General features: G+C 40.8%; 1 protein-coding gene across 1 annotated transcript in view; it reads left to right on the plus strand.

The window, feature by feature from the left end:
- The first annotated feature begins 205 nt into the window (after nt 1–205).
- LOC137770875 (guanine nucleotide-binding protein G(q) subunit alpha) overlaps nt 206–27,155 on the plus strand; it is a 289,351-nt gene continuing 262,401 nt past the window's right edge. Inside the window, exon 1 of the mRNA XM_068553922.1 lies at nt 206–875. Coding sequence (XP_068410023.1) covers nt 740–875 — 136 coding nt within the window. The 5' untranslated portion in view covers nt 206–739. The remainder of the gene's footprint in view (nt 876–27,155) is intronic.

The raw sequence follows: 27,155 nt of genomic DNA on the forward strand, positions 1-27,155 counted from the left end.
GCCGCCTCCCTCCCGGATCTGTGCTCCAGTTCAGAGAAAGAAGAAAATGTGTGTGTGTGGCGAGGGGGAGGGCGAGCACTGAGCAGCCGCTCCGCGCCTGGCAGCCCGGGCCGGGGGTGGGCGTCTGGCGGAGGCGGAGGCGGAGGCGAAGGAGCGCGCGGCGGCCGGGCGGGCGGGCCGGCGAGTCGGGTTTGCGCGCGAGCCGGGCGGCGGGCGCGGGCAGGGCCGAGGGCGCCCGGGAGCCGTGTCAGGCGGCGGCGAGGAGCGAGCGCGCCGGGCGCAGGGAGCCGTCGGCGGCCGCTCGCTGCGGGGACGCCCCGGTGGATGTGCTCTCGCCGCCGGGCGCACGGCTTAGGAGAGCCGCGGCGGCGGCGGCGGCGCGGGGGGCGAGGCGGGCCGCCCGTTCCCGGGGAAGGAGGCGCGGGCGTCTGAGCGAGGCCGGGCGCGGCGGCCTTCCCCAGTGCGCCCCCCGAGCCAGCGCCCGCGGCCGCCTCCCGCGTCCGCCTCGCTCCTCCCGGCGGCTCGAGCCGCCAGCTCCCGCCGCACCCCCGGCCCACCTAGTGGCCCCGGCCCTGGCCGCGGCCCCCGCGGCGGTTCGCCGAGCTCATCCCGGACGCGCGCCCGGGCGGCGGGGGCTCGGCGGCCACCGCTGCCTCGGGGGAGCGAGGGCGGGAGGGTGTGTGTGCGCGCGTGTGAGCAGGGGGTGCCGGCGGGGCTGCAGCGGAGGCACTTTGGAAGAATGACTCTGGAGTCCATCATGGCGTGCTGCCTGAGCGAGGAGGCTAAGGAAGCCCGGCGGATCAACGACGAGATTGAGCGGCAGCTCCGCAGGGACAAGCGGGACGCCCGCCGGGAGCTCAAGCTGCTGCTGCTGGGTGAGTACAGCCGGAGCCGGCCGCCGCGGGCCCTCCCGCCGGACCTCTGCGCCCCCTGCCCACCACCCTCATCCCCCCAGGACCGTGGCCTGGCCCCCGGTCGTCCGCGGCTCGCCCCTGCCCTCCCCGGGCGCGTTCCCGGCCACTACCCGCACCCTCTTGGGCGCGCGCGCGCGTACAGAGACGCGCGCGCGCGCAGAGGGGTCGGGGTTGCTCTGCCTAGGGCCTCGGTTTGTGCCTTTCGGTATACCTAAGGGCTGTGCACTCGGGGTGCGCGTTTGTCTGTGGTGCTTCTGCCATTTGCTCAATGGCACATTGCTTCGGGGAGAGGCGTGGGGGTGGGAAGGTGGGCAGGGGGTTGAACTTCCAGTGTCGTGGCCGCGGCGCCCCGTGGGGTGGTGGAGTGGGGAGCTGTACGTATGTGTGGCCCGAGGGTGGCGAACGGAGCCACGTTGGGGGATGGCGTGCGGTGGGGTGTTCTGTGTGCATCCATTATCAGTGCTTTCCGGGGTCGGGAGCGAATGGTGGAGCGGTGGGCTGACTCGCGACTGGATTCTCCGAGGAGCGATGAGGAGGGAGCCGAGTGGTTGGCTCTCCGAAGAAAGCGGGCTTGTGTATTCGCGGGGCGGGGAGGCAAGCCCAAATGTGTCACACAATTGCTGTTCTCTAACCACCAGACCACCAAAAGGAGGGACCCAGAAGAGTTTCTTAATGGTGACAGGCGTGTGTCTCCACCATTCCTTCTAGATAAAGATGAGGGATACGGGAGGGTTGTGCTGTATGGTTGTTGACAGCGATGGGTATCTTTTGTTTAATGAGGCAACCCAGATGTAGGCCTGAATTCACAGTAGTTACCAGTACAGCCTCAATTACTCTCATGGAAGCAAAGAGAAACCTTTTGTTTAAAGCGGACAGCATTTTAATATCTTTGGAATCTGGGCTAGAAGGAAAACGGGAAGTGAACAGCAAAAATTTCCGTTTAATCTCTACAAAATAACCCAACATTCTGCCTTAACATTAAGTTAGCAAGCAAATGCCATTTCTGAACTAGGAATTTTATTGATTATTATCTCTGAGAGAATGTTCAGAATCAACGTTCAGGCCAGCGCGACATAACTCTGAGCTATTGTGGTAGGAAGAACAAACAGCTTTGCAGTAACAGGCCTGAAAAATGTCTGCACTCGTGTTCTGGATATTTGCGTGTATGATAAATAGACTTCTCAGACATTTCTGGAAGAAAAGAATATTGTCAATTCTGATTTGAGAAGCATGCATTTTCTTTCTTATCTTGAACTTTCCATCTCCTGGTTCAAGGAACCAATTGCCTTTGGGACTGAACTGCTTATGTACTGGATCATTTACAAGAAGGAACAAAATACAGTGATTACAAATAGTTACAAATGGTTAACTCACATGCCCTGCTTAATGTCTTCATTTTGAAACCAGATTAGGTAAATGTGCACATGTTTATAAAGAACAGAATGCAAACCCTGGATAAGAGGGGCGGACTTTAGGGAATGAAGCCAGGGAAGGGGAAAACTGCAATTGGAAAAGGAAGATCTTTTTATTTTTTGTTTTTATTCTCATTTTGAGCTACTTCTAATGGCTGAAAAGGTGTAGTTGAATGCTTTCTGAATTCTCAAGATTGAGAAGAAAATAGAGGGGGCAAGAGAAACGTATGGAGTTTAATGCATGATTAAGGGAAAAAGCGTGTGTTTTAGAGAGACTTAAGGATGGTTTTTCTTTTTCTTTTGCCCTGTGTACAGTCTATTTGTTTCTGTTTAGCTGTGAATAGGGCATTTGAGGTCTCTCAGGCCAACCCCATTGCTTGAAATGTGGCAGCTCTGGGTTCCTAGCAGCTGTGAGTTAGAGCTCAGGGGATTTGTCTGTCTGAGGGCCTAGGTTTGAATGTCTAGGAGGAGGACTTTGGGAGAAATGCCCGTAGATGGACACTTCATTACAGACTGGACTTAAGTAACATATTGTGCTTTTTTTAAAAACAAAACAAAACGTATTTTGCTTTAAAAAATGAACTTGGAGATAATTTTATGAGGAAAAAAATTAAAACAGTTTACTGCTAAAGTGGTGGTGTGGAGAACTTTTTTTCCTCCCCTTCTTATTAGATTTTCGAGTAGGATTAAATACAGCCCCGCCCCAGCCCCCAAATATGGCCTATTAGAAGTGGTAGAAAAATGTGACATCAGTTTAACATCTACATTTACTAGCATTTTAAAACTATACAACTTTTTGTTAGAAACTCAATCCCTAGACATCATGTAAGATTTGCTGCAGCTTCATGTTCTAGGTATGTTGCTTTTGTAACATAACTAGTGCAGTACCTACACTATTTATATAGTCAGTGCTATATACTAAGTGTAGATTTGTGTGTGTGCTTGTAATTTTTGAGTCCCGGAGAGAAATGATGGTTAATTTGAACCAGGGAAGGTATTGGGGAGGGTTTCCTTCTGAGGAATGCCTGATGTGCTGCTTTGATGTGTGCACTCAATCTTCATTCATGTAAATGATGCCCATCAAAAGGTTTACCAGTATTTTTAACTACTTTATTTAAATTGAGGAATCACCCTTATATTTAAATGAAATTCAGTGTAAAATTATTTTCAAAGTAAATTGTAGTTCAAAGCATGACACCATTTTAATGGATTTATTTGGCAGGGGCCCCTTGCAAAATATAAAATTAATTAGTTAATTTTATACTATGGAGAAATTAGAAAGAGAAAATAGTGGTTTCCTGCCTAGATGAAAGTATGGCAGTAAAATTTGGGCTGCCTTGGTACCTATCCAGCAATTACGCCGATATGTTCCAAATTCTACAGTACTTATACATTTTGATATTTATTCTTTTTAAAAAATGAACCCAGAAACCTACTACCATAAAATAGCATATTAAATTCTGAATTCTTGTTTTCTTTATTCATTTCCTAAATTCATTTTATACAGTGTTTATTATCTTAGACACCTCAAAGAAAACTGTGTTTGTTTTCTACATAGATATGCAAGAGAATATTTTAAGTTTTTATATACTTCCTAGATGTAATGCACATTGTTTCCTTTAATTAATACTTATGAATGTTAACTAAATATTTCTATTGGTGGTACATAGGTCACACTATTTAATATAATGTGTCTTTAAGTCTGTATAAAACAAGTGGCCTTGAATGCCTGCTTCCGGTCAAGGATATTCATGTTGAAATTTTCAGTTCCTTGAAGACACATTTTTTCCCCCATTAACCTGTCTTATTTTACATGTTTTAGAAATCTTTACTCTTCAGATCTTAATCATCAAATAGAAAAATTTAGCAAATCTTTTTTTATTGATTGGATTCTACCTATTGAAGAGGCAAAGTTTAGGCCCATTTTAGATGAAAGAATATATGTTCTTGCTCTTCTAACTGAATTGCATATGTGATTGGAGATTTTCTTTCTATTCTAGACTGGAAGCTTAGGAGAGTAGGGACTGGGGACTGATTCTATATTGTTGACTATTAAATCCCAGCTTCTAGCACAATCTCTAATTCATAGAATGGTCTCAATAAGTATTTGTTGAATAAGTAAACTTATTTGTAACCCTCCTAATAGAAATTGGGACCATAAAACAATGAAGACATTATAGAGACATGGGGAAATGTAATGTTTTTATTCTGTGGCAGAGAAAATCATGATCTTTTTAAAAAAATTATATGTAACTCTTTGAGCCAATTAAATACAAATGCATTCCAGGATAGGAAGTGTTAATGTAAGATGTTACATCACATATTGAACCAGTGTATTACAGTTCTGTGCTGGGTGCATTTGGGAATGATAACAGTCACACTTAAAATATGAAAGTTTACAGGAAAAAAAAAAGAAACCATACCATGTCTTGATTACTTATTTTTGTATAGAAGCTAGTTTAACCCTCTCATCTTTTTGCCATATACTTTTCCCCATGATACACTCAACAGAGTGAACTTTTAAATTCTCTATTGTAGAGGTGGTGACCGAACAGATTTTTACGATTTACCTATATATAATTACATGAGGAGAACCACAGCGATTAAATTTTAAGAATTGCAGAAAGAACGTTTTTAATTTGAGCGATGTACATTTGTACTGAAAACCGAACAGTTACAGAGCAAGAAGGCACCTGGAAGGCTAGGAGTGCTCTGGCAAAGTTAGACTGTGTGGAGAGCTCATGCATGCAGGTCTGGGTAAAAGCACCCACCCCATTCCCCCTGTGTAGAGTTCACTATGGGAAGGACGAGGATGTTGATGCCCAAATTAACCTGGAGGTTAGTGGCTGTCTAGGCTGGCTACTCAGAACCGCAGAATGAAAGCTTCCTTCTGAGCAGCCCTAAGAACAGAATCTCCCTGGAAATACCATAATACAGTGTTTAGGAGGCTGCTTTAAGACCAGCTGGTTTTCTTTTTGCTACTTTTTTAGCTTGCAAGTGTTGAATATGTTTCTAAATGTCAGGATTTGTTTGGATGCGTTTCCTTTTTTTCTTCATTTTATGGTTTTGGAAACAAAGTACTTATAGTTTGTATCTGAAGAGTGAAGTGGCAGCGTCCCTCATAAAAACCAAAACTGTAGCTCTGACTATATAACAAAGCGTTCAGAGTAAGATTTTTGCATTGAACCACGTAGATTCATCGTCTAGATCTGCCATACAACTGTCAATCTCGTATTGTTTTCTTCTGATGGGAATTTTGGGTGCAAATTAAAACCCTACTGAGCAGTGAAGTTATCCCGTATGTATCTGTTCAAATATTTTTAGGTAGGCTTAGGAAGGAGAACCAGAAGAATAATTTAGTGGCCATTTTGTTTATTACAGATAAATTTTATAGCCTCTTTTTCATGAAAAAAAAAAGTCAAACAACCCAGCTGTACCTTATAAGAGATGGCTTATGTTTAATTTTCAGAGATGCCTATTAAATATGGTTATGATTTTTATTACAGATGAATTTTTAAGGACCTGAAACAGCTTCTGCAGTTGTGAGGCTGCAGTGCTATGCTAAACTTAGCAGAAAAGAACACATTTTTCTTCATGATCCAGGCAAACTTACACTTGAAATGAACGAGATTGGCCAAGGATGATTTTGATTCCAGCATTCATATTAGTTTTTCTTTAAGGTTATTAGTTCTTTTGGTATTAATGGAAGTGTGGATTGGGTGTTGTAGAGGAAAAATAGGGAGCTCAAAGGGTACATCTTGCAAGAGAGAGAAGCCATTTTAAGAAGGTTAGGATTGCTTTCTCCCTGAGAAGGTGGAAAGAATGTGTTTTCTCCAGACTCTCTCTTTTGGGTTGAGGGAAATACAAGTATTTGTAGCAGCAAATTTAAAGTCTAATTTTCTGGTTGAAGGGGAGGGTAGTGACATTTTTTTTTCAAAGGGAAACTTTTAAGCAATGTTAAGATCTCTGCAGAATTAATCCTAGGGAAGTGTGAAATAGTAGTAGAAGGTAAAATGTGTGATTGTTGGTAATTAAATCTGTGGCAATAACTGACTACAGTAAACAGTGAATGTTTTCTCTTGTTCTGCTGAATGGAGTAACATTAAAGAAAGAGCTATTCTCAGACCCAAACTCTATTTTGTGTGAACAGCTGTTACTAATAAAATTATAGGAAGTTGTTCAACAATCACCTATGATATGTTACCTTACTGGTATGTAAAAAACCTGTCTGATTTCTCATCTAACATGTAGTAAAAAGGAAAAAAAAGGACCTAAACATGCTGTCATAAATGAGTTCATAAATCCTAGGTGGTCATGAATCTGGACTTTATTACAAACAAAATAAACATCCATGTTGCAGTGTTGAGAACCAAAGACTGAATTTGCTAAGTAGCTCTGGGGTTGACCTTTATACCTAGCCATAATTTCTGAAATCAGTGCAGAATATTTTGTTAAGAGTCTCATGTTTCAATTTTAAGAACAAAATTAGTATTACTTAAAAATAAAGTTATCAAGATATTTCAAATTCATTTATTCAGCAAACACGTGCCAGTTTTTGGAAAACAAATATTTCCTCTAAATTTTTTACCAGACATACCATAAGAAAGAACAGTTGTATATAGAATGCTGATCAAATGAACAAATAGATATTAAGCACCTACTATGTGCAAAATAATCTACTACGTGAGACACTCCCTGTTTCTTATTTGCCAGCAGGAAAGACTACAAGCACTTTTCACAGTTCTTGTTGTTTTACAGTTGATGCCCTCGGCCTGACATGTCCTTCTGAGTATTATCCTTCCTGGTTTTGGCTTTTCTATTGGCTCTTAATACAAAGAAAAAGACAAAATCATCTGAAGGCCATTCTAGAAGCTTTCCGGGGATTACACAACTGGGGAGAGCAGACGGTCTTGAGAATTTGAACTCCTGAGTGATATATATTATTTCCTTGGAGCAAGCATATCGTTTTTTGCCTTTAACTATGAGAAACTGTTTATGACCACTTGCCCTATGTTTCTAACTAAAGTGGAAGCTACGTGAGGGCAAAGATAGGGGCCGTTGTTTCTTTGTAGCTCAGCGAAGCACCTTGTCTTGCTCAGTTTACAATCATTCTGTTGTAACTGGGGACTCAGTAACTGGTGACTTGTGGGTGTAGGAGGACGGGGGCAGGGTGGGCAGCTGGGTTCCCAGAAGAAAGTAGAGCAGTTGAAGGGAGTGAATTTAAATGTCTTGCTTTCTTCTAATGGGTATCATTGATTTGTTCTCCATTTACCACGCCTCTTTGTCATTTTGTGGGCCACTTGGGGCACAGTTAAAGAAATTCTGTTTTAAAGGCGAGGTCGTCTTTGTCTCCATTCCTGCTTCTCATTCATTGTCTCAGGAGAATGATTCAGTTGAACGTTCTCGTAATTGTTTCGGGTTAAAAAGCCAATAGCAGTTTATCCAGCAGTTTGAATGGAAAACTGTTACACAAGTCCTTTGAAATTTGAAAATTCTACACACCTTTATTACAGGATTAATCTTTGATTGTGAGCAATTTGACTGCTTTGGAAGCAAATAGCTGTTTCAGGGAAGTGTGTGATGGATTGTGGTGCAGTCGGGAACCAGAATGTTAGTAATGCCATGGTATTTCTGCAGTCTCACAGAAGGGAGCAATAATTGATCCGCAAATTAAAGAAAAAGAGCTAGAGTGAGACTTTTTGGCTCTATTACAGGAAGTGAGTAGTGATGTTTAGAAACGTGTTCATGTGTATTTCTGAGAGATGGCCTCATGTTTTTTCCCTTTGGAGAACTGAAATCATGAATTAATTGCCTCTTTCCAGAATTTGCCCTCCCCCCCTTTTTTTTAATCACCATCACTTAGTAAAAAAATTGAAGTAGAATTTTTTGTTTGCTTCTTTTTTTACATTTTAAAAACTTTTTTCATCTTTTTCAGTTTTAGTGTTTGTTTTTTACATTTCCATTTGGGGAAGAGGCGGTGGGGTGACGGGTGGTGTTTTCCACGTATTTCCTGGTGACTGCAGCTGACCAGTGATTTCTAGAGAGAAACGCTCCAGTGTCTCATCCACTCATTGTTCAGTCTTCCAGCTTTTTGCTGCAGGCCCCCCACCCCGCAAAAAAAGACCCTTCCGTGGAATCCCACCCACCCGTTTATTCTCTCATCACAGCTTCCTTAACCAAATGCTAGGAGGGGTTCCTTAGATTCTCTGGTGTGTGCATTTCTTTAAGATTTAGGGAACTTCCAAGTTGGTGCTTCTTTCAAACATCATGTGGTTGTGAGCTGGTGAGAGGGGAAGTTGGGTGCTTGAATGCATTAAAAGAAAGACACTTGTGAATGTGCTTTGAGGAGGTGATTAACTTTCTGTAGCAACACCGCGGTCTGCAAAACAAAATACATTGTTATCGAACAAAATGTAAAATTCTCCTTTTCCAGAGGACGGGGACTTGAGATTGGTGCACGGTTACCAGCAGAAAGCTAGCGAGCCTGTGCTGGATAATCTATCACAGGCCACTGGGTTTCAAAATAGGATGCAGTGCGTGTACTAGAAGGGGAGAAGGTGCTGTGGGCCTGTGTTGGGTAAGAGCGCATCTTCCTCATTTGATGATTTGAACACCCTCACCTCCCTTACTTGAGAGCTTTAAAACATCTCTTTCTCATTGTGTTTTTATCCCAGATAGTCAGGGAGGGTGGCGCTAGCAGCAACCTTTGCTTGCTTTATACCCAGTCTGAGAGGGTTCTTTGGTTAGTTTATTTTTTAGGGTAAAGACACAATGATATGTTCTTACCACGTGAATTGATATTTTAGGAACTACACCTTTCAGAGCTCCTTCATTATATTACAGGTTCTTTCCGCAGATGGCAAATGCAATTTTCCTCTTGTCCTAAAGAGCTGACCCATTTCCTGTGACTTGTTCTAATAATACAGGCTGACTTTAATTCTTGTTCCTGGTTTGCCCTTAAAAGAATGCCAGGGTACTTGTTAAGAGTTTAAGTCTCTTTTCTCTCTAACTCTTGTGATATATTTTTGGAAATCAGCAGATCATGCAAAAACAACGGCACACTGGCTGTGTGAGAGTTTGTTTGAGCAGGCCGGGAAATACTCCTGTGGCTCTGCATGTTGGTGTAGCTGTGAGTATCTTTTCTAAAGCCTGTAACGGAAAGGCAGTCGGTACTCCTGCCCTGCCTCCTGCGACTAACCCACGGGTGTTTCGCTCCTTTGTTCCTTTACTATTTCTATAGAAACCCGTAGAATGAAGAGATTGGACCAAATCTAAAGGCTGTCTGAACTTTGAAACTTCCTCTGCTTCCCCTCTGCGACGTTGCCATCTCAGCCAGTTTCCAGCCACTGTCAGCCCTGGACAAGGGGCCTGAGCCTCAGCCTCTCCAGGAGTGATGGGCTGCCTTGGGAGGCTCGGCCAGGTCTGGTGGGCTCCTCCTGGCCGCCCTCGCTCTCCGCTCTTTCCCCCGCAGGCAGGTGGCTCGGAGGGTGCTGGGCGAGAGCTGTGAGGAGGGTTAGCAAGTGTGCCCAGAGCCGCCCCTCATGCCTCCCGGCACGCTGCTGATAGTCTCACTGCCTTCGCAGGGAATGGTATCAAAAGCCTCCTGTCATATCAGCGTGGGTCTCTTGCTTCCTGCAGGAAGGGCGACACCCTAGGAGACACGGAGGTGGAGCCTGAGAGGCAGTCTTCCTGAGCTGCCCTGCTCAGGCCTGGGTGTGTTTTCTTAGACACCCTTAGGCAGCTGCCTTTGACTCACTCCTCCTCCTCCTTATTCTTCTTCATTGGGCTTTTAAGCAGTGCTTTTCATTTGCCTGCAAGCTGCTCAAGCGCATTTCTGCCCTTTTCAGTGAGAGCAGGTTGGCTCTTTGAGCCTGGGCACTGGGAGTGCCTCACACACCTTGGTGGAGCACTTTGGGGGCTGCTTTGTATTTGGAGCCAGTCCGTCCCTTTTCCATGGCCTTCCAGGAAAGATTTGGAATAAACCCTTAGATGGACCACTTATGTCCATTTCTTCTTCCATTACTATGCTCATTTTTTTTCCGTTGGGGCTTTAATTTTTATTTATTTATTTATTTATTGGCCGTGTTGGGTCTTCGTTGCTGAGTGCGGGCTTTCTCTAGTTGCGGCGAGCGGGGGCTACTCTTTGTTGTGGTGCACGGGCTTCTCACTGCGGTGGCTTTTCTTGCTGCGGAGCACGGGCTCTAGGCACGTGGGCTCAGTCGTTGTGGTGCACGGGCTTAGTTGCTCCGCGACATGTGGGATCTTCCCGGACCAGGGATCGAACCCGTGTCCCCTGCTTTGGCAGGCGGATTCTTAACCACTGTGCCACCAGGGAAGTCCCAGGGTTTTAACTGAAACCAGAAGAACAGATAAGGGTGGACACATTCATAATATGAAGTAAGGAGTTTTCATACTTTTTTGTTTTAAAAAATATTTATAATATATACATATAAATTGCTGTGGCCTCTGAACCGCCCTTAGTTGTCATGACCATGGTCGGAGAAACTTTAAGAAAGCAACTTCCTGTGTCCCTTGTCTGCATTCTGGAGAAAGGGCTCTATGACCAAAGAAGGAACAGCTAAACTTTCATCCTGGCTCTGGAGAAACATTGTTACAGAGCCCAGTTCCACTGGAAGTGCCAGGCAGGCGTTTGGCATTCCTTGACCCCTACTTTCCTTCTGGCCCATGGCCTTCTCATTATCGTATCAGCTCCAGGCTTCCTTACCTTGATTTCAGATTTGGAGTTGGACAGGTGCAGGGGAAAAGGAGAACAGTTGCAGGCGACAGAGAGTGATGGGGGATATTGAGGGGCTTGGCAGGGCACAGGGTGCTGCTCCTTGTAGGGGTGGTGCACCGTGTGTTCCCTAAGCTCTGGAGGGAAGGAAGGAGAGCAGAGGAGAGGTGCCCTGTGCTGTGCGTTGACTTGGCCACATTGATTAGGAAGAGCCCAGCCAATGCAGCTTCCTCTTGTCAGCTCCACTGCCCAACCCGGTTCTTCATCGTTGTCACATCTACCGTGCCCTTCCTCTCCCAGATGCTGGGTTGGGAGGTGAGCATGTGTAGAAGACTGGGTTTTATGGGAGGCGTTCTTGTTGCATGCACTCTCTGGGTCCTCCCAGAGGTGGTTAGATAGCCTAAAGCACAGAGCTCAAGTCAAGCTGTGTTCTGAGGAAAACCATTCACACTTTAAAAAGAAAATTTACAACCAGGCTCTTCCAAGTATTCCCCACCCCCCCCCCCACCCCCCACCCCCCACCATTTAAGGTGTTTAAGGTGATAGAAATGCATCTATTACTGTATTGAGAACTCTGCTAATCTGGTGATGGGTTATTAGGATGTCTCTTGCCTAGGAAATCTGCTTTTATGTGGCATGCTTCTCCTACAATAGAGTGCCTTCTCAGTTGCCCGAGGCAGTGAGTAGATAAATGGTATCATGAGATATTCTTGCCAAGGGGATTCTTACTCAGGTGGAGCCATGTAATATAGAAGTTGTTTGTAATTTTTAGCTGAAAAATGCACCTGTGTGTTGGTTGTGTTCTCTTAGGAGCTGTTCACATTCTGGGCTATAACATCCAAGTCCAGGGAGCAGATTATTCAAGGTCCCTAAAGCCTATTTACGACCAGCATTCAAAATGGGCTTCATTTGTCCATGATAGAATTAAGAGGACTTCTTGATTCAAAATGTAGGCAAATATATTTTGAATACTTTGAATAATTTTGAGTAATTTGAGAGTAGAGCTAATGAGTGCTGAAACAAAAGATACTTGAAATCAGCCTCTATTTTTATTACCAGTCACTTCCTGGTGTGTTAGGAACTAATGAATTACCGTAGTACTGGCTCCTTTTGGAGCCAAACTTGGACCAGACATGGATTCTAGAGATGGAAGGGCCTTGATGGGTTCAAGGACTAATGCATGGGATGTCCTCCGAACATCCTGGTATCTCCTGTTATGTGTTGGGTCACCATCTAAGATGTTATCTGAAGCACATTAGAAATGACTAAACAATTTGGGGCAGATGTCAACTCTTATAATGAGGAGTCCCATAAGTTTCCCATCTTCTGGTTGGACAAGATACCTGTATGTTGCTTGATCATTTTCAGAAAAATAATTTGTATTTCCCCATCCATACAATTCTTGACAAAGGGTTCCATTTTAATGGAGGAAATCATGACTTCATTAATCTTTCTTTAGGGAAATCTGGACTCCCAATATATTTTCACCAAAGTCACCAGATATGTCCTTTGAGAAACACATTTTCTGTAGCGCTTTCCACTCCAGACCGTGCTTATTATGCGAACAGGGATTCTTGTCTAGGGTTTTTCTAAATCCCTAGGGTCTATCTGTGAATTGCTACTCAAATTACAATGTATCCTTCCCAGAATTCATTAATGCATTGTGCGTCCCTAGTACTGAATCACAAGGTCACACAATGATTTGTCTTTTTTTGTTAAAAATATTCTTTCTTTATATTATATATCTTCAAGCAGTATGCTACTGCCTGAATTTAGATTGTTTTTTATTCCCTTTTTGGAATGCAATAAAGAAGAACACTTGAGATATGTATCCTCTGATGGTATGGTTGCTTTCTAAAATAGTTTAAAAAGTTTAATAATGAGACAAACTGTTGTACTGAATAGACAAAGTTTGAGTCAAGAAGTGTTTATTTTCTTCCACTTAAGAATTTTCTTACATTGTTAAGGAATACATTATATTGTTTTCATGACCTTTGAAATGACAGCCCATTCTATGTTAATAATATTATTTTTTGTTTTATTTTTCAGTGATTTTGAAATTTTATGAGTAATGCAGTTTTTTAGACAAAATATGAAAAAAAATGTTTGAAAATGTATCCATAAGTTTATCCAGAATGTACCGATCTAAGAAACGTGATTTTTTTGTTTTTTGTATATTCCTTTCTAGTCTGCTTTCTTTTTATGTTTCTTGCGTGGATGTAATCATACTGTACAATTTAACATTATGTTGTAAGCATTTTCTGTGTGGTTATATAAACTTCATATTAGTATTTGGAATTGTATAATATTCTGTTAGAGGAGATATATTAATTTGCTTGCTTACTCTTTCTTTTTTTTTTTTTTGGCATTTAGCTTTCTCCCAGTGTTGCCATTTTCTTTTTTTTTTTTTGATTTTATGTTTTTATACAGCAGGTTCTAATTAGTTATCTATTTTATACATATTAGTGTATATATGTTCCATTTTCAAAATAATGCTGTGATGAAGTTCTTGGCATAGATAGCAATTTTTTTTTAAAACACACACATTCACACACTTTTGTTAGATGAAATGTTACTTCTAAGTTAGAGGATATGAAAAATTTTATAGCTCTTGATTACACACAACTTAAACATATTCTGAAATGATTGTATACAATTTGCAACATCGTGAGTATTATTATAAGATTATCAGTAAATTAGTAGGCAAAAAATGGTACATAATTAAAACATTTGCACTTATCTGATCACTAGTAAGAATGACCATTTTCCCATATGTTTGTTTCTAGTTGAATTCCTTATTTTGTAAGTTGTCTCTTCATTTCCTTTGCCTATTTGTGAGCTCCCAACACACAAATGAAATTAACCTTTTTCATATTTACTGCAGATAACTTAACCCTCGTCTGTTGTTTTTCTTTTTGTTTTGTATTATTTAATACAGAAGTTTTTAATTACTTTGAAGCCAAATCTGTTGATCTTTTGCTGTTCTTTTTTTAAATAAAAATCTTAATTTGGTTTAGATACTCCCTGAAAGCCAGATTTACTGTTCTTGTTATGGGCGAAACTAGATTGAATGTAATGTTTACACATCACTGTTGTGTGATTCTTTTTCTTTCAAAGTGAAAATAAAATGCATACACATATAAATTCACACTATCCCAGATTATGCAACATAAGCTGTTCTGTATGTAACTGGCTTTTCTCATCCAGTAATATGTAATGGATATCTTGCCATGTAATATAAATCCTTTGCATCACAGCTATATGGCTTTTTAGTGTTGCAGTGTATTTTTTTGTCATTGTTCCAGTGTATTAGGAATCATACGGTGATGTGCTGCAGCTAGCTTGCACCTGCTCATAAAAGCCAGTTCTGTACATTTCTTCTCAACTCAGCATTCACTGAGTTCATTTTGGTAGCTTGAAATTAGCCATGATGGGAGTACTCATGCCGCAGAAATTGGCTGATATTACAAATACGAGCTCCCCTCGCCCCCGCCCCTGCAGAGCTAGTTGTTAAAGATTTGCCAGCACACCACCATTTATATATACCTGACCCTGTTGATATGTATCTCGTTTGAGTCCATTAAATTTCTTTAATCATCAGTGCTCTAGAGAATACTGTAGGGGATCGGTCTTTGTACATTTACATATTCAGATAAGTTCCTCAGAGTTGGATCATCAGCCCAATAATAACCTTATTTAAAATTTTGATACACATCACCACTCTGACTTTCAGAAAGGTGGTATTGGCTTATTTCCCACCTCTAGCTTATGTAGTAACTGTTTTGGCACATTTTAGTATCATTAGAGTTTTGGTAATCTGATGGGCTAAAAAAAAAAAAATCTTGTATTTATTTGCATTGTATGGATTTAATTTCTATTATAAAGTCTTCATTTTCTTTTCTAAACTGCCTATTTACAAAAATAACAAATGCCTCAATTTATTATTTAGTTTAGGTTTCAGGTTTCCTTTAGGTTTAGTTTTTTAAATCACTTTTAGTTTCAACTTTAATAACTGAGGTATTTCTAGAAAATTGACCTTTTTATCTATGGAAGAATGGAGTGCCCTAGGATGAATATCTCCAAGGGAAAAAGAAAATAGAACTGATAAGGTTAAATGACATGTTTAGCTATGTGCAAAATTGTACAGCAACACAAAAGCTTTTACTTGTAATGAAGTCCAGTTTATATATTTTTTCTTTTGTTGCTTATGTTTTTGGTGTCGCATATAAGAAACTGTTGCTAAATCCAAGGTCACAAAGATTTACCTCCATGTTTTCTTCTAAGAGTTGTATAGTTTTAGGTTTTACATTTAGGTCTTTGATCCACGTTGAGTTGATTTTTGCATATGGTGTGAAGTAGGGTTCTGATTTCATTCGTTTGCAAGTAGGGTTCCGATTTCATTCGTTTGCAAGTAGTTGTTGCAGCACCATTTGTTGAAAAGACATTCATTTTCCATTGTATGGTCTTGGTACCCTTATTATTAATTTATTTTTGCCTTATCTTTATTACTTTCTTTTAATTTGTCTAGGTTTATTTAGTTGTACTATAAAAATTTTCTTGAAATAAAATTCTTAGATTATTTATTTTAACATTTTCTTGATTTAAATGAGAAGTGTTTAAAGCTTTGAATTTTTCAACTTGTTACTACCTAGTGTTCATATCATTCTTTTACAGACACTATAAAATTATGATTTTTATTTTTATCTTTGAACCAGGATTGTTTAAGACAGTTTAAAATTTTCCAAGTGGTTGTGATTTTTTTCAACCTGTTTTTACTTTTTGGAATTTATTGTAGCCCAGTATATAGTCAATTTTTGTTCTATGGATACATAAAATATATACATGTATATATAATAAAAGAAATAGGTTGTTATTTAATTTTACTGCTTATATTTGGCTTCATTTCTCCATGCTTTTCCTTGTGTGATTTGTTCAAGTTTCTTGTCAGCAACACTGATTTGGCAGTGCTTGGCATATAAACGTCAAGCGGCAATAAGTAGGTTTTGAATGACTGAAGTTCCTGCTGTATGTATTTGATGTTCTGATTTCATTTTTAAGTTCTTCAATATTATTTTTTCTCCTTATTTCCCCTTTTAGCTCTGACAATTTCTTTCTACCTTATTTTATTTCTTTAATATCCTATTTCAAACAGTCCACGTTTCATTAAATTTTCTTGATAATATAGAGCAGTTATATTCTACTTTTTTCTTCTGTTTCCTAGAGTATATCTTCCAGCGTGTTCTCTTCATTTTCCTTCTGCATGTTCTGTGCCTTGTCTTCATTTTTTCTTAAGAATGCTCCAAATTTTGTCTAGCCCCACTGTTTGTCCAAAAATAGTGTGGGTGGAATCTCATTGACTTCCTTCCCTATTTGTCTTGGGTCTGTGTGTGTCTTTCTCTTAGCACTTAAGCTGGTGGGCTGGACGATGATAGTATATATTCTATTTTTAGCCATTCAGTTCTTGGAGTAGAGTGGTGGTAAGGCTCTGTGGCGGTGGGCAGCTTCAGACTGTGGGCTTTGCCTCTTCTTAATTTTGTCGTATTTTACAACCAGTTCCATTTTTCTTTTCCGTTTGCATGTGCCAGCCATTTTGATGAGAAATTGTTCTCATTTGATGAGAAATGGTGCTTTGCTCTTTGTGGGATTTTCGTTCTGTGCACCTGTTGGGTATATTTCTCTGTATTCTTAGACCACTTTGAACAGGAGGCCCGCTTTCCACCCTCAGCACTGCCAGGTCAGAGGGAGAGACTGGGATCGCTTGGCTGTATAGTGTCTCTTTAGCCCCTCCTCTGCTAGTAGAAGTGAGTTCCAGTAGGATGTTACTTATTCCTCCAAGTTGGGGGATACCAGGAAGTCTTTCAGGACCTTGGATACTAGCTTCCCTCAGCACTGCACTATTTTACCAGCAGAAGAGCTATGCAGGTTCTCTCTCTTTGATCTGTTTGCATTGCTTCTGGTTGATAAGTCCTTTGCTATTATTAACGAAGATGAGGTTTCCTCTCTATTTTTTTTCTTTTTGTACATTTTGAGGGATAGAAAGGAAGTTGTTGGTTTTTTGGAGCACTTTGCCTGCTTTCCAGGAAGTGTGCTTTATGAGTCTTGATGACTGTAATTAACACACGTGAAGTGTTTCATAGAGAGTTATAATTATAGCATCTTTTATATGCTTTAAAGTCCAAGCTTGCAGCCCATACTTCAGTCACCTCTGTAACATCCCCCAATTTATTATTATTTTGTTCCCCTCTATGTTCAGTGGTAGGAACATCATCCCCTAAGAGGAATTAATTCTCTTTGGTCATCTGTGTTGCTTAGAAAATGTTTGTATATACTGGGCTGAAACCTATCCTGAAACTAGTTTCAGGTCCATCCCTTGGGGACACTGGGACTCTGGAATCCCCTGGAACACATCTACTTTTCCAAATAATCGGAGTTGTCCTCATGACACTCCTGGAGTTTGCTTTCTTTGTGTTTAACATTGAGTTCTATCATTTCTCATAAGGCAGGAATAACATCTTGTCCTTTGTCATCCTAGTTGTTTTCTTCTGTAAAAAAAAACAAACCAAAATGGAAGCTAACACTTGAGATATGTTTTTATGAAGTCAGAGTAGGTAATATTTCTGTATCTTTTCCCGAACTGAGATATGTGTGACTTCAGAAATCTTTGCCTTTTATCTAAACAAATCATCCCAAGAAATATAGCAGTTTTGAGTACAGAGAGCTTCTGTAACTTTCCTCTACCAGTACCTTGATGGCTCTTATTTATTTTTTTCAATACAGTACTACATTGCTAGCCCTGTTTTTGACCTGTGGTATTCTGTGATCTGCATACAATCCTCTGCATTTTTGCATTTATTATATATTTGCATAGGGTTTTCTTTTTTTTCCCCAATTGCTGAGAGTACTTATTCCTATTGAATTTCATCCTGATTCTGTTGGGAATGTCTTTCCAAGGTCAAGATCATTTCAGCTTTTTTTCAGACTTCTAGTATTTCTAATCCTTCCCAGTTCATTCTCAGAGGAAAGTAGATGAACTTATCACAATTAAGATTTATTAAGAATTATATTAAGACAAGTGTTTTTGTTAATACTGTCAATAAAGACATGGAAGGTATTAGATTTCAGATCAGATCCCCGCAGTCCATCACTCAATATGAATCTACAGTTGATTTGGTTATTAACTACTTTGTTGTTTACATACCTAATAGAACCCAAAATATACTATTTGAATTTGACCTCAGTATTTAATTTGTGTTGGTATAAAAGGGAATAGAGAAATCAAGAAAGGTACATCTGCTCTTTCTTCCTAGACTGTTGCCTGGTCTCCTATCATAGAAGGCAGTCAGGTTGCCCTGCTTCAGTGGAACTCACACTTCCTGGCCTTTGGGTGGGTGGGGTGGTGTGTGTAAGGTGGAAGCACCCCTGACACTGCACATTGTGACTGGTCAGTTTTAATCTCTTCTTACATCCTGAAGTTTAGGTTACCAACAAGTTTATACAGGGCATGATCGTTAAGGAGCGAAGGAGCATTTTCTCATTGCTTGTCCTCTTTGGGTTCTAATTTCCATGTAGAAGAAAAGGAATATTTTTGGAGAAACAGATTTCATTTGGTACCTATTTTCTTTACAGCCAAATTGGTTTAACTGCTCTTTTTCTCCCCATAAGGCAAGTCGTTCTTAAAGACAGAAAGCCAACTTACAGTTCTGTGTACTTTATTTTATAGAATTTGACATCATGCTCACATTTTTAGCAACTGCATTAAATTTTCTCATTTAGGAAATTCGGTGGTTGAGTGGAAGTTGTTTTATTCAGTGTGGGTGTGTATGTGTTTGTGTGTGTGTGTGTATGTATATGTGTGTGTGTGTATAATTGTTTAATATGAAATAAACTCAGTCCTTCCAGTTGGATGGTGGTGGTCATGGTGGGAGAGAAGTTGATAGTAAATTATTGTTTCTTTAGCAAAAAACTGAGAAGGGATCTTGTCCTCCCTTACCCCCGTCTCTCTCTTTTTAAAAAATATTTATATATTTATTTATTTATTTGGTTGCACAAGGTCTTAGTTGCGGCACATGGGCTCCTTAGTTGTGGCACGCGAACGCGGCATGCATGTGGGATCTAGTTCCCTGACCACGGATCGAACCCAGGCCCCCTGCATTGGGAGCACGGAGTCTTAGCCACTGTGCCACCAGGGAAGTCCCCCCGACCCGCGTCTCTTAATTGAGTCTGGCCTGTGCCCACGTGGCTGTCAACCACAGGTAGAAGGCTCTTCTTCACAGTGGGTGGATATTGATTTCTGGACAGTGGGCAGCCCAGGATATTGCCTTCTTCTAGAACTTTTAACCGAAAAGTGGACTGTATGACAATTTGAGGACATCCCCTTTAGAGGGGCAGTCTTTCTTCCTGCCCGTGTGTATATATGCTGCTCAAACACACCTTAATGTTGTTTCAATTCTCACCTTGGAAAAATGGGCTTATTCCTCGTAAGCAGTGCTGTCAGGAGTAAGCTTATTTCTTCATTAATTTGGTAATTTACCAGAATGTATTCTGTTCTAGCCCTGATTGTTATAGCTTGTTGAAATGCCTGATGTCATTTTTGTTTCCTTCTCCCTTACCCATGAGGATTATTTTAAAAAAAAAATTTGGCCTTTATACCAGTGTTTTAAAAGTGTTCTATACCTGGCTTTACAACAGGGCACACTGTCCTAATTCCAGTTATAGTTAACAAGATATTATACGCCTTTCGGGAGATGTCAGCCTTGGAAGTCAAACCTGAGTTTTAAAAATACGCTGACTGTGTATGGGTACATTATGGCTAGGTTCCAAGATGTGTGGAATCTCACAAGGTAAGGATTGCTTGTGGAAGTAAGCCTGATTTTCTGAAGTGCTCTTTTAGGAGCTGCCCTCGTTGTAAGTGTGCTTGTATAATTTTAATGATCAATATTCCTTTTAAGAAAAAAAAATGTGGTTGTGCTGACATTTACTTTGAGCAAATGAAGTATAGTTCATATCTGTTGAAGTTGAAATTAATAATGCATGGCTACACAAGTGCTTTTTCCAATCCTTTTTGTGTGTCCTTGCATGTAAACTCTTAGAACTTATGGTAAATCAGATGCTGCAGAGTCTGTTTGATTTTTTTTTTTTTTTTCCTGTCTTCCCTATTTTCCAGTGGGTGGCTTGCCTGAGCAAGGGAATGCAGTGAATAAATTTATCAGCATCAGAATCTGTATTTATACATTAATTTTATTTCTTTTATTAAAAATTAAATATTTTGGTGTAAAGGTTTTCATTTTTACAGGTGTCCTTTGTTTGCCCAAAAAAAAAAAAAAAAAAAGATCATCTTTTAGATAGCTCCTTACTGTGTTTTCAAGTCTTCTTTTCCAGCTGAAAAGAGAAGGATAAAGGGCAAATATTAGTACTAATTCTTGTATTGCATGTTTTTTCCTTTACAATTATTCCTTTCCTCTTAGTCCCTGGGTGATGAATAGGTTATCTTGAAACCGTAAAGACTTAGCTTCTATATCAGTGCTTTTTAGGTACAAATGCCGCCTGGCCTCTGAGTATGAACTCAGTCCTGACTGTAGGACGGGGAGAATCTGCACTGGTGAAATACTCTAGCAAAGCCAAACAATCCAGGTTGCAGAGAATGCTTGGCTTCTCTCTCATTTATACGAGGAGTAACATCACACACAGTGCTAAACCTCACTAGCAGAAAACTGAAATTTACTCCTGGCAGGCCAAGAAACACATCCAGTCACCTCATGTGATCTTTTACCCCATCCAGGCAAGGCCAAAGCTTTGAGGTTAAGAAAATTGTGCGTTACGTTGCAGTATCTTCTCCTTGTGAGTTAGAAGGGAAGCCTCAAACCTGCCTTTGTTACTTTAGAGAGTTTTAAGTTAGCACACGTTTGTAAACATCTCAACTTCCATCATCACTTTGCAGTAAACTTAAAAAGGCAAATTTCAGGAGACCTTCAGATAAGCATTTTTTTCTGAAAGCATGTTAAAACCAAAGGGGAAAAACACTGTCTCAGGTTAAATGATACTTAAGAATGTTTTAGTCCTACGATTTCAGCTTATTTTTATTATTATTTTTTTGGCAGTACTAATTAGACACACGCTGAGAACAGGGGAAGAAATGCAATAGTAGGTTTACTCCTTAGTGTCTGGTAGAGTTTTTTCCTCTAAGATTTTTTTGTGTTAAACAACACTTTTCTTGGTGGGGGACCGGTTCCATATTTCAGTGGAAGAAGACGGTCCTAATGAATTGGGATATTGTGGGACAGGGGCTATATGTTTCTTTTTTACACACATAATTGCAGCCAGGTGGAAATGTGTAATTACATTTCTTACTGTACACACATAATGAATTTGTTCTATATCCTACTACTTCCTGAAGTTAGGCGACAGGTTAAAAGAAATTTATGCAGGTAGAACTGGCATATCTACCTATATCCTTGTATTTCACATACCCAACCTCCCCAAGTTCCCCCAAAATACCTACGTATGATAGTTTGCCTCTGGTAAGTAGCCGGAGCTTTAAATCGATAGCAGGATTAGAACTCAAGCTCCAAGAATGTGTCGTGACCCTGTTCAGGAAAGAGTTAACATAACAGGCCTGGCTGCTGTCCTTTGAAAGAACAAGATTGACCCTGGCTGGCATCTGCAAACTTGGATTTCCAGAGAGTTCCCACCACTCTCAGAACTGATTAGAGTGGCTCACGGTGCCTGAACTGTTTGTACGAACAATGTGGTTTATGTTGAACACCTGCTTTTCCTTTTGGGAGTCTGGAATTTCAGCAGGTGCTAGGCAGACGGTGCCTATGTGACTGACCCTCGGATAAAAACTCTGGACTCCTAGGCCCAGGCGAGCTCCCCTGGTGGACGGCATTTCCCAGTCTTGTCACTACTCGGTGCTGGGGGATTAAGTGCATTCTGCGTGATTCCTCTGGGAAAGGACGCTCTGAAGCCTGGGCCTGGCTTCTTTTAAACTTCGCTCCATGCGCCTTCTCCCCTTCGCTGATCTTGCTTTGTTGTAATAAATCACAGCCATGAGTACGACTATGCTGAGTCCTGCGAGTCCGCCAGCTGAGCCATCAAACCTGGGGTTGGTCTTGGGGACCCTAACACAGACCCCGTCATCAACTCCTGAGGGTCCCAGCTTGGTTGGCGTGGGTGCTCGCACCGCAGCCTGGCCTGCGGACCAGAGGCTGCCCCAAGGGGAATGATGTTTGTGGCAGCTCCCTGAAAGCAACAAATCACCATCCAAATACATGCGCAGTGATAGTATTATTATTTTCCTTCTTCCATAATACATTTTGGTCTCTGCAGTTGACATTATTATGTACACATAGAATACTCACTTAATCTACCCTTCAGATAGTATTAGGCCTCTTTCTCCAAACTGGGCCAGACAGATCCCCACTTCCCCAGCGGGCTGGGCCTGCAAGAGTGACAGATGATGGAAGATAATGTAGACACAGACTGCCCACACTCCCTGCATTTTCACATTGCTCTCAGGTGACTTTTCAGCTATATTGACTGTGGTCCTCTTCTGTTCAAACCATTAATTGCTTCCCATTAGTTGCAAAATAAAGGCCAGATCTTCATCTGTCAGTCAGGTTCATCTGATCCTATCCTTCCTTCCTAGCCTTATTTTTTCCTGCTTGCCTTCATGCATCCGACACTCTGACTAAACTCTTGGGCATTAACACTTTTCCTTCCCTTCTCCATCTTCACATCTTTGTCATTATCCTCTCTTCGCCCCCCTCCACTCTCCCCCTCCCTCAGGATGCCTTTTTTCCCCTCCTTTTCTGCCTGTGCAAAGCCCATCTCAACTGCTACTCCTTCCTCAACAGCTCTGATCTCTGCGCTAGTCAGAGTCTCTTTTGAACTCTCATGACGTTTTATCTTTGCCGTGTGTCTGTATTTATTGCGTGTGTGCAGGAAGCATTGGTGGTGAAGGGGAGAAGTGAGGTAGCTGACGGAAGGCAGCCAGTAAAGGTGCTTTATTAAATCAGCCACCACGGCGGGCAGTTGGAGCTCAAGCCTGGGGAGAAGCTCTGGTTGATGGTGTGGAGCAGGGCTTCTCACAGTTTCATATGCCTGAGGCTCACCTGGGGGCCTTGTTACAAAACAGAGGCAGACCCTTCTCTGGAGTGAGGCCTGAGAGTCTGCATTTCTCGCAAGCTCCTGAGTGGTGGTGATGCTGCTGGCATGGGTCTGCAGACCCCATTCTGGAGAACAGTGATGCTGTAAAGTTGTCCCGCCTGAAGAGTGCCAGAGCTGGGATGTTTATATGCCAACTCTGGTGGTCATTAGGTGGGGGTCTCCTGCTACCTTTGGCCTGTCAAGTGCCTGTCCCTGACTTGGAGAGAGAAAGCCCTCAGGCAGAGAGGGTGCAGCTACCTGCAGTTGGAAGTCTGCTTCGGGTGGTTCAGACAAAGTCTGCTCTGTCTTGTAATGATGGTTATTTGTGCATTTCTTGTCCTCCATGCCAGACTCTCAGATCCCTGAAGGTAGGACCTGTAATTCATCTGCTTTCCTAGCAGCATCCAGCACACGTTATGGTTTTTGTATTTGCACAGTGAATGAGTGGATTGCTGCTGCTCTCCACTTTGGTCAGGTATTACAAGTGCAGTTTACGGTCTAGTCCAGTGAAAACTCTAGTTTTACCTTCCTAATCTCAGAGTCTAAGATAAAGATCTACCAGAAAGAGAGCCTCCTTTGTGGGCCTAGATCTCTGAAGGTAACAGTGGCCTGGTCCTTGTGGGCCAGGGTTAATAGGTACGAGAGAGGAGAGTGCCCTGGAAGAAAGCAAAAATTACCCTTTCAAGACTTCTAAAACAATTTTAAGATGAAAACAGCAAGTGGCTCAAGAAAAGAATTTTGGTGAGAAGCTTTGGGGTAGCTGGTGCTACCTCATCTAATTTTCCCTCTTGAAGGCACTTTTCTTTTTATTCCGTCAGGGATTTCTGTTCATTTGTTTTCTATGTTGCTTCATATTTGGATGGATTTCCTATATGAGGGACAAAAATTTGGTTTTCTAATCGTAAAGGTTAAATCAAATACTTGACCTGGTTGCTAAATTTCCTCTAAATTATTAAAGCCCTTTTTCTTTTGAAAATCCTTTCCCAAATTTCATTTTTCCAGTGACACGTAAAACCCAGCATTTAAAAAACTTTCTGTGGTATAGAACTTCTCTGATGTTTGATATGAAATAACCACTACATATTTATTTGAGACAGCCTATGTATCTGGTTCTGTGGATGGTTGAAAGGAAGTTTAAGACTTTCTTCTCTTGGCCCTCATAATCATTTAAGTGGGGATAAAAATCAGTATGAAAATGACAGAAAACCAGGCGTAAGTATGTAGGGCTGTTCAGTGACAATTGTATATCTTTGATTTTTTTTTTTTTCCCCATTCAGTCCTAATTCCATATATTTCCTTTTGTTGTCAGATTGTATAAGTTGTAGGTTCAAATTCATAGTTGAAAAGGTATAATCCTGTAGATATTGGAATTTATCTATGGGCTGGGTGGTAAGCTGGTGTGATTAGGGAATAAGACAAAAGAATGTACGGTATTCTCGCTCATCCTTGGAAAGTGGGCCAGTGTAGAGGAGACTGCAAGGAGATCAAGGACACTGCAGTTCTTGTTTGCCTCAGTACCCAAGGTCTGGTTTGGTGTCTAGATGGGGCCTAAAGTTGTGGCAGGTGGCTCTGTCTTGCAGTAAACGCAGCAAGCAAATCAGGATTCTTGATTCTTTTTCAGCATGTCTTTTCTGTGTTCTTCCTTTGGGTTCTTCTCTTTGAGTCCATAAATATTGTAAATACACATTTCATAATCCTGTTCACCTTGGTCCTTTTTGGCCTGTGACAGCTGGTATAATCTCTTTCCGTAGATGCTTTCTGTGAGGTGGCTTAGAGGAAGTAGTAAGTGCTAAGAGAGTTGTTTCTCAATTAGACAGTATGTTTGGGGAGGAAACTTACCTTCCTCCGATTCATTCTCATCACTTACTGAATACTATTGTATGGAACGGTTGGCTGCTAAAGTGAAAAGAATGCAAAGAAAAAAGTGCAAAGCACTAAAAAATGATGTCAGGTTTTTCCATATTGACAGATCCTGTCTTCTGGATAAGTATACAATCATTACACTTTATGATGCCCTTCCACATGAGTGATTTCGTTTGAAACATAGAACATTTCGATGAAATAAACACATAGTCCCCATCATGAGTGGCCTGGAAAGGTTATGTGACCTTGTGGAGTAGGGTCCTCCAAATCTGAATGTTACGCCTACTACTTATCGTCTTATAACATTGGTTAAATTCTTAAGGCCTTGGAGCCACAGCTCTTTTCTTGGTAAACCAAGGATAATAATATCTTCTTTGTGTTTTGTGAAGAAGAGTAGATAAGATGATAAGACTGAACACATGAGAGGATCTCTGTAAATGTTTCTTCTCCTCTCACTAAGCTTCTAGTTAATAGAAGCTGAGGCCAGAGGAAAACTTAGGTCTTCCGACTCAATCTATGGCTTCTTAGGAAAAAAAAAAGTACTAAAGTTTTTGAAAATTCAGAATAATATTTATTTTTATAATTCAGCTGACTGACATTAGCTCATGATCACTGCTAGCAGCTCTGCTTACTAAGTGCATTCTAATTATCCACTGTTTTGGGATATTGCTGCTTCTCATCGAAACCCAAGACCCTTATTTCCTTGTTTTATAGAAATAGTTGTCAAGGCATAAATACCTTTATTTAATTTCTTTATTTACTATACTCTGACAGAGTTACATGGTTGTCTGATACTCTAGTCACAAGGTTATTGCAACATTATTTTGTTGTTCTTTGTTTTTTTAACCCTGCATTTATTCTGATTGGTTGGTGTCTTCGTTCTGATTGGTAGGTGTATACTCTTGGGTTATCAGATATTTTGAATTTTACCGGCGGTTACATGCTCTTAAACATTTTTTTCTGTGTAGGGTTTTAGGATATGTCAGAAAAGATAATTTTAGTAAATTCTACCAAATTAAAAGATGAATAGTAAGAATTTGCTAGTTTCCTGTTTATGACTCTATCTGAGCAAGCCTTGATAGTTACTTTCCAAAATAATCTTAAGTTAATGCTAATGGAACTATGTATTATCAGGCCCACATTGGAAGGCTAATTGTCGGTCTGTAATCTTGGCAAATTATTATGCTTGTTGGCATAATCCTTGTCGGTGAGGTGACACATTGTAATTACGTATTCATTTTCGCTTACTCTCCGTCTTCCACATGTATCACCAAACAAGCTTTCTTTATTACAGTTGTGGTTATTTTAGTGGCTACCACTTTCACTTGAATTGACACAAAAACTCTTACCTCTGGGCCACGTGGTCTTTCCTGAGACATAAATGTAATACAGCATCTGCTACATAATCTTTTCTATTGATATGTATGTAGACACATTAAAGCTCCTTTTGTTTCTATGCCTGAACTGTTGGATCACTAAACAGATTTACCAGTGGACTGACATGTTTCTCTAAATTCTACTGGTATATAATTGTGAGCCTAGTTTTCATTGGTCTGCATTAGATTTCCCTATAAATCATTTCATAGTTTTCAATTCAGAGGAAGAAAATGAATTGTTGATGTTAATTACCCTCTTTTTACTTCTCTCAATTGTAATTCAAGGTGATGTGTTAGATTTTGGTTACTAATAGTTTATTTTCTCTAATATGTGAACCTTTATTAGACGGTTTTCTGAAACAGAAGTGTCTTGATCTACTTGTTGTACAAGCAAATTTCTCTGTTAATATGTGCTTCTCGTACTTTCTAAGCATACTAATTTACTCTTTTCTTAAGTTATGATCTAAAACTGATGAAGGAGTAATCTGTTTTGGTTCAAGGAAACCTAGATACTCATTTACTAAGTGTTACCTTATATTAGAGCTTTAATAACATTATTTTGTTTTCCAACTAGGGAACTAACCCAGTTACGGGAAGTTGTTCTTTCCTTATTTGTGTTGACTTCACATTTTACATATTTGGTGATTTTCGATAGGGTAGTGTATGAAATTTGATTTTAGAGTTGGCTTAGAGCTTCAAAAAGAACAAATCA

Source organism: Eschrichtius robustus, chromosome 10 (assembly GCF_028021215.1).
Source record: "Eschrichtius robustus isolate mEscRob2 chromosome 10, mEscRob2.pri, whole genome shotgun sequence".
NCBI classification, from domain to species: domain Eukaryota; kingdom Metazoa; phylum Chordata; class Mammalia; order Artiodactyla; family Eschrichtiidae; genus Eschrichtius; species Eschrichtius robustus.